The sequence below is a fragment of the Rana temporaria genome, chromosome 2 (genome assembly GCF_905171775.1).
Source record: "Rana temporaria chromosome 2, aRanTem1.1, whole genome shotgun sequence".
Classification (NCBI taxonomy): domain Eukaryota; kingdom Metazoa; phylum Chordata; class Amphibia; order Anura; family Ranidae; genus Rana; species Rana temporaria.
Window position 1 is genome coordinate 298,484,474 of NC_053490.1, and position 13,064 is coordinate 298,497,537.

General features: G+C 40.1%; 1 protein-coding gene across 22 annotated transcripts in view; it reads left to right on the forward strand.

Moving 5' to 3' along the window:
* Window positions 1–13,064, forward strand: part of EPB41 (erythrocyte membrane protein band 4.1) — a 206,288-nt gene that overhangs the window by 164,342 nt on the left and 28,882 nt on the right. For 15 of the 22 annotated variants that reach the window (XM_040337259.1, XM_040337240.1, XM_040337242.1 and 12 more), the window contains 2 exons: window positions 3,173–3,235; window positions 4,742–4,924. The exons of 3 other annotated variants lie outside the window; for them this stretch is intronic. In XM_040337259.1, the coding sequence (XP_040193193.1) occupies window positions 3,173–3,235; window positions 4,742–4,924 (246 nt within the window). The remainder of the gene's footprint in view (window positions 1–3,172; window positions 3,236–4,741; window positions 4,925–13,064) is intronic. 4 more of the 22 variants (XM_040337246.1, XM_040337247.1, XM_040337249.1 and 1 more) reach the window with 1 other exon arrangement.

Consider the following 13,064-nt stretch of genomic DNA (forward strand, 5'->3'; position numbering starts at 1 on the left):
TTACCATACAATCCTTATCTTGAAGTACATTAGAGGGCACAGGCATCCCAACCCCTTTCTTATGATTCACTCCTACTATTGCTTTGGTCCAAAACTGGAGCAGGTTTGGCGTAAGAATGTTTATACCAGGCTGTTCTTACACAAAATGAAACAAAAGCACCACCTCCGTGCTAAAGTGATGTAGAACATAAAGTAATAGACCGTCTTGAAAAGGAAAGGCTTGATGGCCAAAATCTTCAGTTTAATACCCATATATACTTCAGGCTTTGCTGCTCTTTTCAGATTGGAGAAATCTATAGTTTAACCAACAGAAAAGGCCATGATAGCCTTGTACATTACCTTTTTAAAGGATAAGATCATCTTTGCATACAAATGAATGCACATCTTTTTGCAGGTAAAAAATGTGCATTTTTTATTATTCAAAACAGGAGCCTGGAAAGCATTGCACCTGTGAACAGCAAATTGTGGGAGAAGCGCCCGGCTCTTTCACCCACTGCTCACAGCTCTATTTCTGTTACCTCTGTATGGGCTGTCATTGCAGAGCTGTATGCAGTGTGAATGAAATATAGGTTTGCTTATAAGCGTGCCCATGGTTCATTCAAATTACAAGTACTTCTGCCACGGTGGCTGATGGTACTTGTAGTTTATTTATTCACAGAGTATTATCGGAAGGGAGAAGGTGCTGGAACTTGTTACATGTTCCACCCAAAAACACAGGTGGAACATGTAACAAGTTATCAAAGGTTAACTCATCCTTTAAGCACTGTTTATTGATAAAAAGAATGTCAATACAATAAATACTCCTCCAAATAGTCATATGACAGCAAGTGTATAATGTGACATAAACCACAGTAACTTATCAAGTCAAAGACCTGGATATCCAATAAAAAGACCTGGGTGACACTCACAGTAGATACAAGAGCTAACATGTTTTCAGGGATATACCCTCGTCCTTAACGCTCTGGTATCTACTGTGGAGTGTTGCCCAGGTCTTTTTATTGGACATCTAGGGCCAAATCCTCAAAAGAGATACGCAGGCGGATCTGCTGTTCCGCCTGCGTATCCCTGTTTCTATCTTTGGAACTGATCCACAGAATCCGTTTCCAAGAGATAGACAGAAGATCCGGCATGTGTAAGAGACTTACACTGCCGGATCTTAGGATGCAGTACCGCATCCGCCGCTGGGGGCATTTTGCGTCGAAATGCCGCTTCGGGTATGCAAATTAGCACTTCCGGAGATCCACAAAGCTTTTCAGCTTCGTTTTTTTCTCCGTAAGTATTAAGTTGCATGTGTAAAATTAGGGCTGCTTTTACAAAGTGTAAACTGTTTACATCTTGTAAAAGTAGACCCTTCTGTCCAGCGACGCGTTTTTTTTTTTGTTTTAAAAAAAAAAATTCCGCCGTATCTTTTTTTTTTTTTCCCGACGCAACTTTATTGACCCGACGCGATCCACAAAGCTCGGCGTAACGTAATTTCGCGCTATGCATGTCGGGAAAATGACGTCACGAGCATGCGCAGTACGGCCGGCGCGGGAACGCGCCTTATTTAAATGGGAATCGCCCCAATTTGAAGAGGAACGCCTTGCGCCGGCGGAAATTAAGTTACACAGCCGAAAATTTCTAGGTAAGTGCTTTGTGGATCGGGCACTTTGGTAGAAATTTTAAGGCAGTGTAACTTAAATGGAAAATTTTACGTTACGCCGGGTCTTTGTGGATCTGGCCCCTAGATCTTTTATTTGTTAAGTGACTGGTTTATGTTACATTATATCCTTGCTTGCTGTAACGACCATCGTGAGTGTATTTTCAAACATTTTAATAATTGGTGCTCTAGGTAATGCTCAAGGCTGGTGTCCACCCATTTTCTTGTTTTGTTGTTCATGCTGTTCTTGCAGCTTTGGGTCCAATCTGAAGGCAGCAGCATAACCCTATGTAGCTGAATTACTCAACCTATATTACTTTTAAAGGATTTTACATGAAGTCAAAAATCCTTTTTCTGCCTTTCTTTTCTTAATTACTTGTGTCTCAAATGATTAAAGCATTCCCCTTTAAGGCTGGGTTTACATTTGAGGATGCAGTGACTCGCAACAGGAGTCCAGTGCATCTCCATTCATTTCAGGTCCAATTTCAGCACAACATTTTGGGCTGAATTCAGACCTGGAATGGAGCAAAAAGATGCACAGGACTCCTGTGCAATTCGTACCGGAGCCACTGCGGAGATGTGTGAACTGGCTCCATAGAGAACCGGTCACAATCTCCTGCTATGCGAATTGGATGCGGAGAAACCCACATAAAATTTTCAATAGTGTGAACCCAGCCTAACTCCATATTTAAAAGCTTTTACAGAAATTCACTGGCAACATACATTTTTTTCAACTTTGTTTTTAAGTAGATTTGAAAAGTGAAGATTAGCCATTTTACAATGCACTCTAGAAGTGTGTTTTTTTTTTTTGCCAAAGCAGTACCCTAAAAATGTGTCCGTTTGTCTTGTATTGCTATAAAAAATAGCAGAACACTTCCTTGTATGCCACTGTGCCTAGGCACTCCGGTGCCTACAACCTCATAGCTGTTTATCTGTAGTGTGAAGTTTAAGGTTTTTCTGCATCTTACTGCTACTCTTGCAGTGAGATTTAGTGATATGATAGCTGGAGGCTCTGACAAGAGGTAGAAAAGCCTTGCCGCAAAAAAAAAAGTCAGCAGCCTCCACACAGAGGTAAAGTGAAGAACAAGGCATGGTAAGTTGGTAACGTAGGGAGACCAAGGCAATAACAGACTAGTGCTTTGTCTTCTTCCTGTAATTTTTTTGGGCACAGCTTCTAGAGTTTAGTTTTTTTAAAATAATATGGCCTTTTTGACTATTGATCCAACACTAATTGAAACCCATCAATTATTTTTTCCTTGTACCCTTGCTATTACCTACCTTAAATATAGGAGCACTTTAAGAACTGGGATTTACCCAATTTCCTATATATATGACAGTATATCAACAGCTACAATAATCTAGACAGTTTAGTGTTCAGGACTAGACAGACATTTTACAGGTGATGGGTTTTACTTTTTTGAGGGAGAATGCAGAAAGTGTGACACAAAGTACCTTTTATCTATTTACTTTTCTCAGCTTTTCATCATTGTCTGTTTTCCATTCATACGGAATTTCTACTTTTTCACTTTGCAGAAAAGAGCAAAGAAACTAGAGGGGGAAAACATTTATATCAGACATAGCAATTTAATGTTGGAGGTTGGTATAAATTCTTGCAGTCTGTAACCCCGTACTGTCTGGACGTTGATGTCTTCATTTTTTTTGTTCTGTTTTCTGGTGTGTATGTACCTGCAAAAGTACCTGCAGGCACTGTCTGCATGTTCATTTTTTGCATGCATGCTTTTTTTTTTTTAACGTATTATGTTGTATGTTCGCCAAAGTATTTAACACGTGTTTATGTCTGCAGACCTTGCTGCTTGTATCACTGGATTATCCTTACAGGGGACATTATCTTAGTGACGTGAAACTTTTCTGGTCTTGCTTTGTGTGTTACATTTTTGTGCTTATACAAGTGATAACCAAGTTCAGTGTGTGCTTCTGCCATCTGAAATTGCAGTTTTAATTAAGCCATTGGAATTCGAATGCGTCAAAACAATGTGATGCAACTTTAACAGTGCTGCAATACCTTTTAAACTGCTTTTGTCTTTTAACATTTAAATATTGGATAAAGCCTGTGTGGTGAAACATGTTGAATTAGACATCATACACTTATTCACATTTTATCTTAGGTGAACAGATAATATGAGCTTCAAACAGGGCACTAATTCTTGCAAAAGCACTAGTGTTTCAGGCCAGTGGTAGTGTTGTCAGATAGCCAGGTGTGGTCTGTTTCTGAAATAAGTCAGGCATGATTTTGTTCTTTAAAGCCATAGGCAATACAAAGGAGAGGTCCACTTTTCCAGCTTGTTAACTATTCGATAGAATTTTTTTTTTAATTTTTTTCTTTAAAGCTTCAGCTGCAAGATACAAATTTATGGAAATAGAGAACCAGTGTGAAATGTATTGATATTCAGTTACAAAGAGCGTATGCAGGCTTGTTGTTTGAAATTAACTGACTAGTTATTTGTTTTACATAAAATAAGACTTAATAATTTACCGTGGGCTTTTCCAAATCTAGGGCTGCTTCTGCTATAGGCAAATTATCAAAGCTATGACTACATCATATTCTTTGTTAAATGCCTTGAATTTTAGCAAAAATATATGGCGGTTTCTTGCTGATTTAGCCATTTAGTGAATTTAGAAAGTCAAACTTTGTCCACAATCCACTGAATATTCTGGTAGAGAAGGGTCTTGTGCTGACCTACTAATTAGTTCCAGCACCTATACAAAATCCTGACTGTTTTAAGTGTGTTGTGTATACATAACAGTCTTCATTTTCACACTTGCCTATCTTTTGTATGTGTTAAAGGGTCTAATATGGCTGCCATATCCATGTGGTTGGATGTGGGCATTTTCCATTCCTTAAGATCAGATTAATAGTCTTGCCGCCAACAACATGTTACAGGCTACAAGCTTTGGCTTCATTGTGCTGTGTCCTCAGGATATCGGCTTCTACCTCCCCAACTGCTTACCATTCTTCTTTTCTTTACCTTCCTTGTTTTTCTTTCTTACTCTGTTCTTTTCCTACTCGTCTTCACTTGAAAATTCTTTCATCATCTTACTCTACTGCTCTTCCAACTTTCCACCTTTCCAAAAACTTCTCAGGATTTAGAGGCTCGGACTCAGGAGGAGATCATTAAACACCATGCCAGTATCCGTGAGCTGAAGAAAAGTTTCATGGAGTCAGTGCCTGCGCCACGACCCAGTGAGTGGGATAAACGCCTTTCTACCCACTCTCCCTTCCGTACCCTCAGTTTCAATGGACAGGTCCAAACTGGCACTGATGGGGTAAGTTTGAATACCACCATAAAACAAGTTTTATAGTTAAAAAAGCTATTAAAGTGAATCATTAAATGTATTTTTTTTGTTAATATTGTCGATAAACACATACGGTACATACTTTGCAATTTTTTTTTTAAACTGAAGACACTTGAAAATCATACCTATATGTCTGGGCAAATCATATGTTTATGTATATAACATGTGTGCATCATAAGGGTGTCAAATACACCCAATGATATACTAATATCCCAATCTTAATAAGAAGTAAGGCTGGTTTTTGCAGAGAAAAAGCCTCCAGAAATTGGTTTTACAGAACTTGATATAAAGTTATAATTTTTTTGATCCTGTGATCTGGAGGCCACTGAAGATATTTGACTTTACAAAGTTGCATGGTTTCTAGTGTGACTTTGATCCGACTACATTCTGTGGGCCAAAGTCGAACCAAAGGCGCCTTTTCAAAGTCACTGCGCTTTTAGGTTGCACTGATTTAACCAGGTGCCATTGAAAAGAATGGGCTGCAACTTGTCATGCAACTTTGATGTCCAAGTGTGAATGGAGCCTCGGATGTGGATTCATTGTTAGGGAAAAGTGTTTGCACCATAATATACAAATGACCCTGTAAAATGGCCTCATTGCTTTGCTATTATGCAGTTAAGCAATGTAATTGGACCTTATGAGTAATCGTCTGATTCACAGATAGCTGCCCACAGGATCATTGACCCTGTTGCATTTGGCGACATATATTTTCTTTTCTATAGACACAATTTAGGAGGGATTTTGTCCCACTCCTCTTTGGAGATATTCTCCAAGTCATTAAGGTTTCGAGGCTGACACTTATCAAGTAGCTCGGACCTTCGGCTCCCTCCACATATTTTCTATGGGATTAAGGTCTGGAGACTGGATAAGCCACTCCAGGACCCTAATGTTCTTCTTAAGCCACTCCTTTGTTTCCTTGGCCGTGTATTTTGGGTCATTGTCATGCTGGAATACCCATCCACGGGCCATTTTCAATGCCCTGGCTAAGGGAAGGAGGTTCTCGCCCAAGATTTGACAGTACATGGCCCCATAAATTGTCTCTTTAATGCAGTAATGTTGTCCTGTCTCCTTAGCAGAAAAACAGCCCCAAATCACAACGTTTCCACCTAAATGTTTGACAGTGGGGATGGTGTTCTTGGGGTCATAGGCAGCATTCCTTCCCCTCCAAACACAGCGAGTTGAGTGGATTCCAAACGGCTTGAGTTTGGTCTCATCTGACCACAACACCTTCATCCAGTTCTTCACTGAATTTTTCAGATGTTCATTAGCAAACTTCTGACAGGCCTGTACATGTGCTTTTTTGAGCAGGGGGACCTTGCGAGCGCTGCAGGATTTCAGTCCTTCACGACGTAGTGTATTGTTCTCTTGGTGAATATGGTCCCAGCTGCCTTGAAGTCCCAGCCCATTCCAGCCTTGTGTAGGTCTACATTCTTGTCCCTGACATCCTTGGACAGCTCTTTGGTCTTGGCCATGGTGGAGAGATTGGAATCTGATTGATTGCTTCTGTGGACATGTGTCTTTTATACAGGTAACAGGCTGAGATTAGGCGCACTCCCTTAGAGAATGCTCCTAATCTCAGCACGTTACCTGTATAGAAGACGCCTGGGAGCCAGAAATCTTGCTTATTGTTAGGGGATGAAATACTTATTTCACTCATTAAAATGCAAATCAAATTATAACTTTTTTGAAATGCAGTTTTCTGGATATTTTTGTTCTGTCTCGCTGTTAAAATAAACCTACCATTAAAATATATAGTCTTATCATTTTATTGTCAGTGGGAAAATGTACAAAATCAGCAGGGGATCAAATACTTTTTTCCCTCACTATATACTGTCTATATTGGTATTCTTCTTATGCAATTCCATCAGGATATAAGGAAAGTGGACTAATAAAATTGTATTATTTACTCAGGGTTTTAGGTTTTTGTTGGTTTACGCCAACTTATTAGTCTTTGTATGTTGGCCTTGCTTACAAGCTGTTTCTGAATAACATGCAAAGAAAAATACTGCGCATACCATGAAATCAAACAATAATAGGCTGCGACTCAAACATGTTCTACAACATATCAACAAATGGAAAAAGGAGGGAGTCATGCTAATTGTAATAAAGTGCACTGTGCTTAATAATGTGAAACACTAACAGCATCAAAGTGAAAACACACTGTAAATAACTTCAGTGCATGTGTTAACAACACATGTATAATGAAAAAAAGTCCAAAGTAAATTGATCAGTGAGAAAGTAGATCAAACACAGCATATATTATGGAATCCTCCAGGCGGTATGGAACTCAAAACAAATCTCTCCCAGTGGATGGATCCTCAATATATATTAAGGTTTATGCAAAAAACACAAAGGAGACTTGCATAGCGTAAAACCTTACAGATATTTAATGAAATAAAAGAATTGCACTTACAGCAAAGTAGAATAAAAGAAGCATATAAAATCTCAAGCCGGCCAGCTAAGCAGAACGTGCAGCCCGTCCTTTCCGGGTCCGATCACGTGATGAGAAGGACGGGCTGCACGTTCTGCTTAGCTGCGCGGGAACGACGGCCATACTTAACATAGGATACGCCGCACATACCCCTCATATAGCAGGGGTAACTATACGCCGGAAAAAGCCAAACGCAAACGACATAAAAAGCGCCGGGCGGTCGTTCGCGTAAACAAACGGAAGCGCCACCTAGCGGCCAGTGTGAAATTGCAGCCTAAGATCCGACAGTGTAAGACACTTACACCGGTCGGATTTTAGGCATATCTATGCATAACCTGATTCTATGAATCAGGCGAATAGATACGACGGCTGGATTCAGAGATACGCCGGCGTATCTCTTTTCTGAATCCGGCCCTATATATCTATTGGTAAGTGTCCACTTGCAAAAGATAGTAATTTGTTCCATTGCAGTTTATCTATTTTTTAAAAATTGTTAGTACTTGCAAGTCCATTCCCCTTGACATTTAAATAATTTTGCAGTGCTGGTATGGTAGCAAATATTTGGCCTCTTTGGAACATTGTTTGTTTCATCATATTGCTTTGACAATTCATATCTAAAGATACTGGAGCAGCAGGGTGGATTTGATTAAAAATCAAGTCAATTTAACTACTTCAATACAGGGCACTTAAACCCCCTTCCTGCCCAGTCCAATTTTCAGTTTTCAGTGCTCTCACACTTTGAATGACAATTATTCAGTCAGCAACACTGTACCCAAATGAAATTTGCGTCCTTTTTTTTCCCCACACAAACAGAGCTTTCTTTTGGTGGTATTTAATCACTAGTGGGTTTTCTATTTTTTGTGCTATAAATAAAAAAAAGACCATACATTTTGTGAAAAATTGCCCTTTTCTTTGTTTCTGTCATAAAATTTAGCAAATTTGTGATTTTTCTTCATAAAGTTTGGCCAAAATTTATACTGCTACATATCTTTGGTAAAAATAACCCAAATAATTGTATATTATTTGGTCTTTGTGAAAGTTATAGCATCTACAAACTATGGTGCCAATCCCTGAAGTACTATCTCATTTCTTGAGATACTAACAAGTCAGAAAAGTACAAATACCCCCCAAATTACCCCTTTTTAGAAAGTAGACATTCCAAGGTATTAAGTAAGTAGTATGGTGAGTTTTTTTCCCAAAATAAAGATGTTTTTTTACAAAATTGTCATATCAACTGGTTCTTTCTCTCACAGGGCATATGCATACAACAAATTACACCCCAAAATACATTTTGCTACTCATCCTGAGTATGGGGATACCACATGTGTGAGACTTTTACACAGCCTGGCCACATACAAAGGCCCAACATTGAAGTAGCACCTTCAGGCGTTCTACAAGCATAAATTGCACATCTCATTACTCAACCACCTGATACACTTTTGAAGGCCCTGGACCAACAAAATTACCCCATTTTGGAAAGCAAACACCCAAACGTATAATCTGTGGCATAATGAGTTTTTTAAATGGTTATTTTTTTTTCCAGAAGTTTTTGGAAAATGTGGGGGGGAAAAAATTCAAACGCAATTTTTACACAAAGTTGTCCATTTATAAGATTTCCAACACATGGCAAAAATGACACCCCAAAATACATTCTGCTACACCTGAGTATGGGGATACCACATGTGTGAGACTTTTACACAGCTTGTCCATATACAGAGGCCCAACATCCAAGTAGCACCATCAGGCATTCTAGGAGCATACATTACATCCTGGAAACCTATCATTTTTGAAGGCCCATATTTCTAACACATAGCATGTACATACCAAAATAAATTCTATTGTGGAAAGGGTAAAAAAAATAAAAGTATTACCTGTGCTTTTAGTAGTGTCCACAAAAGAGAGCACTGGTCCAGGCAGCAGTCAGGGATGTGCTTAGCAACAGCAATAGTAATTATCCAGGCAGCAGGCAGGAATATTGTGTATGGTCAGCACAAGGATATTGTCAGCACAGCCAAAGCATTTGTCCATAGAAATTGTACAGGCAGAGACAGCCAGCACAGCCATAATATTGGTCCTGGTACACTGTTACCTGCAGACACTCATTATTGTACTGCTCTCCAGCCCGTCATAAACATACTGCCTCTTGCTACAGCTAATTATTTGCATAGTCCAGGTAGCAGGCAGAGGTGTGGGCCGATCATGCGGCAGGCAAAGGCATGATGGCAGTAAGTCAGCAGCAGGCTGAGGGCCTCAATCGGGTAAGACCTGTGCACAGGGGCACAGGGGTAGAGGCTTCTACCCAAATCTCTATGAAGCCTCTGGACTCCAGACCCTAATCTGGAAATTATGAAACCCGGAGAAAACAAAAAAAAATGCTTTCTCCATCTGGAAAAACTATTCTGGAGCCCCTCACATATGTGAAACCCCTGTGTACTACAGTAGCAGGGCAACAGATCAGTCCAAAAGGTAGGCAAAAGCATAGTCCATAAAACAGGCCAGGGTCAGTTCACATGTAAGCAGTCCAAACGGTAGGCAGAGGCGTAGTCAAAAAGCAGGCCTCCTGCACGCTCTAGCAGCCACGCTGTGGCTTGATCTGACACTTGCTGTGTCCTCCGGACACTTTACTTTTTCTGCTGGTGGCATTTTTTAATAAAGTTGTTTTGACAAGTGCCAAAAAGATGTTCTCCGTCGAAGGGTGGAGCAAGTAATTTTTTACATTGCTGTTCTGTAGACAAGCATTTTGCCAAAGAGTTACCAGCATATTGACAGACCGGCAACTCATTCTAGATAGTCGACTGGCAATATCCATCCTCTTGGGACAGTAGCATAAAAATGAGTGAATATTCACAGAACGCCTAATGCAAGCTTTAGGTGTAAGGTTACCCAGGCAGCCCTTGGTGTATATGCTGATTTTGTGGGCTGTTATCGTTGTGTGCCATGTTCCCCATTTGGGCTGCTTTGGGAAATCCCAATGGTCTCAGATTGAACTGATCCTGTGTCCCTTGCTGATGGAGTAGGAAAACATGATTTTTGTACTCCTCGAAGTTCATTGAAGGAGACAGGTCCCACTCCTCTGTGTATACGATATACTGCTAATTTTGCTTTTTGAAAAACTGAAGCCTCATGGGAGCGGGAGGGGCTGTATTTGACTTGTCAATGTCTTCTTTTTTTTTTTGCTGTTTGTGTCCCCTCATTAATGATTAAAAAATTATTCACTTGCTCATTGAATAAAAACTACCGGTATTTTTATGGGTCTATAATGCTTAAAATGCCAAGTAAACTTTAAAAAGTAAACATGATATACAAGAAACAATACTTCGCATTCCAGAAGCTGAACTGGAGATATTCAAGATATATTATTGTGGGGTAATATTGTCCTAAATCCAGGTGAACATGATTTTTGTCATAGAATTGTCTAAACTGTTGAAGGGCTGTACATCAGGCCAGTTATTACTTCACCAAAACCCTGTAGCCAGCTGTTTATAAAAAATATATATATATATAAAAATATTGTGGGGGTCTGCGGGCAGGGGGCTTATCTGAATCTGGCCCCCAGATCCCGACCCCCCCATGTAAATGAGTATAAGGTACCCCTACCCAGTTACTAAAAATAAATAAAAACACACACACTGTTTTTGACATATCCTTTATTAAAAATGTAATCCGCCAGACCCGAAAAAATAAAAGCTCCGCCCGCGACAAGACTAACCACCATCTGCCTGCTCTGCCATCTGACAGTTATTAAATGGGTGAGGGGCGGAGCAGCAGTGAAGCATGCATTGCCATGCAGGAAACAAAACGTGTAAATTTGTAATAGATTACATGCTTTCATGCTCTTCTTTGGGTGCTGTGTTCAGCTTTTTACCAAATAACTAGAGAAATGGTGACTCCTAGAGGCCGGAATAAAGTTATCTGCATAATTTATCTATTCAGTAAGTGGCAGTCCAGACTTATAAAGTATTTATTCCAATAATGTAGTATGTTAATGTAGTATTACCATAACATTTTCTGGGTAGGTCAGCACATTCTTGCATTGTTAGTTAAAAATATGCTTTATTAAAGCTAAAGTCTAAGGAAGCATAAGAAAAAAAAAACAAACATTAAGTATGCACTGCAAACTAGCACATTATGACAGACTTATCTGCACACGGAACCCTTCAGCACAGCGCTGTCACGGCTACCCCGTGCTTCAATCTTCACTCGTTTTTTTTTTCTGGGTTTGCTTACTCTGGCTGTTTGAATGGCTAGGGCCACAATGACATCACTCCTGCGCAAGAGGCACAGGGCTCTGCATTTCACGACACACTGTATTCAGAGCATCTCTGTGCATGTGCGGCTGTAGGAATATCTCCTACACGGTATACATTTTAGGAGATATTTATTGTACCTGATCGTAATCTTTACCTGTAGGTACAAGTTACAAAATTTAGTTTACTACTGCTTTAAGATGCAAACATCTCTAAGACACAATGTTGTATAAGCCTTGGCCTAGATTCACATTGATGCGATTTGGCATGTGATTTGACATGTCAAATCGTCTAATTCCGGTATTGGCACCGTATAAATCGGTGCGACTTTCTGACGCCACACCGATTCCCAAAAGCGGCTTTGGGGTGCGATTGAAATCTCTCCCGATGTCGGACTGACAGTTCAGCTGAACTTGCACGATTTCAATCCTGCTGTCAGTGTGAACCTAGGCTTAACATCATGTTTTAAAGCAATATTAGCGTAGCAAAAATACTATAAACTGTTCTGTCTTTGTTTGCAATATTTATTATGCATGGAGTACATGCTAGTGACCCAGACACATTTTCTCATGTACCAGTTAGCATTTTATTATTTTACACACTTTTTCAATAGGGATACTTTTTAAAGAGAACTCCGTTTTTTTTGTTATATGAATGTAGTCCATTGTCAGGGAGTGAACTTGTATTAAATACACTGAAAATTTTATTTACAGTGATCAGGTCTGTTTAATACATTTAAAGTGTTTGTTAAGCCTATTTATTAAAAACTGTCAGCCGCTCTATTAGAGGCTGGCATACAACAATATGTAAATCCTTTCTAAAAACAAGCATTATGAATAGCTATTTAGAGCTGTTTTCAGGCCGGCCACGTGGCGCAGGGACCCTTTTCAGCTCCGATACATGGCTACTGCAGGAGGGACGGTGATCTCCCTCTGACGTCAGCCAGGAGATCACATGGCCGCTCGACTCCTCCTGCAGAAGCCCTGTCTCGGACCTGTAAAGCAGCCAAGAGTCACTTGACTGGCCTGGAGATGGCTCTAAATAGCTATTTACAATGCTCATTTTTAGAAAGGATTTACATCAGTGTGTTATGCCAGCCTCTAATATAGGGGCTGGCAGTGACCATTGTAGGTTTTTTTTTTTTTTAATAATAGCAGCTGGGAATGGGGCAAAATGAAGCCTGACACAGAGAGGGAGCTGACAAGCAGGAAGGAGGGGCAGAGAGGAGAGCAAAGAGCAGGGCAGCGTATGACAGGGGCGCACTGTGACCACTGTGGTCTGGGCTCAGAAGCCCTGGTTATCGTGGTTAGTATAGAGAGGGCATACAGGAAGTGGCAGGTTCAGGGAGGTTTTGTTTTTACAGTTTAGAGGGGGGAATATTACACAGAACAAGCACTGTGCTGTTTAATCTGCTTTAACCACTTAAGACCCG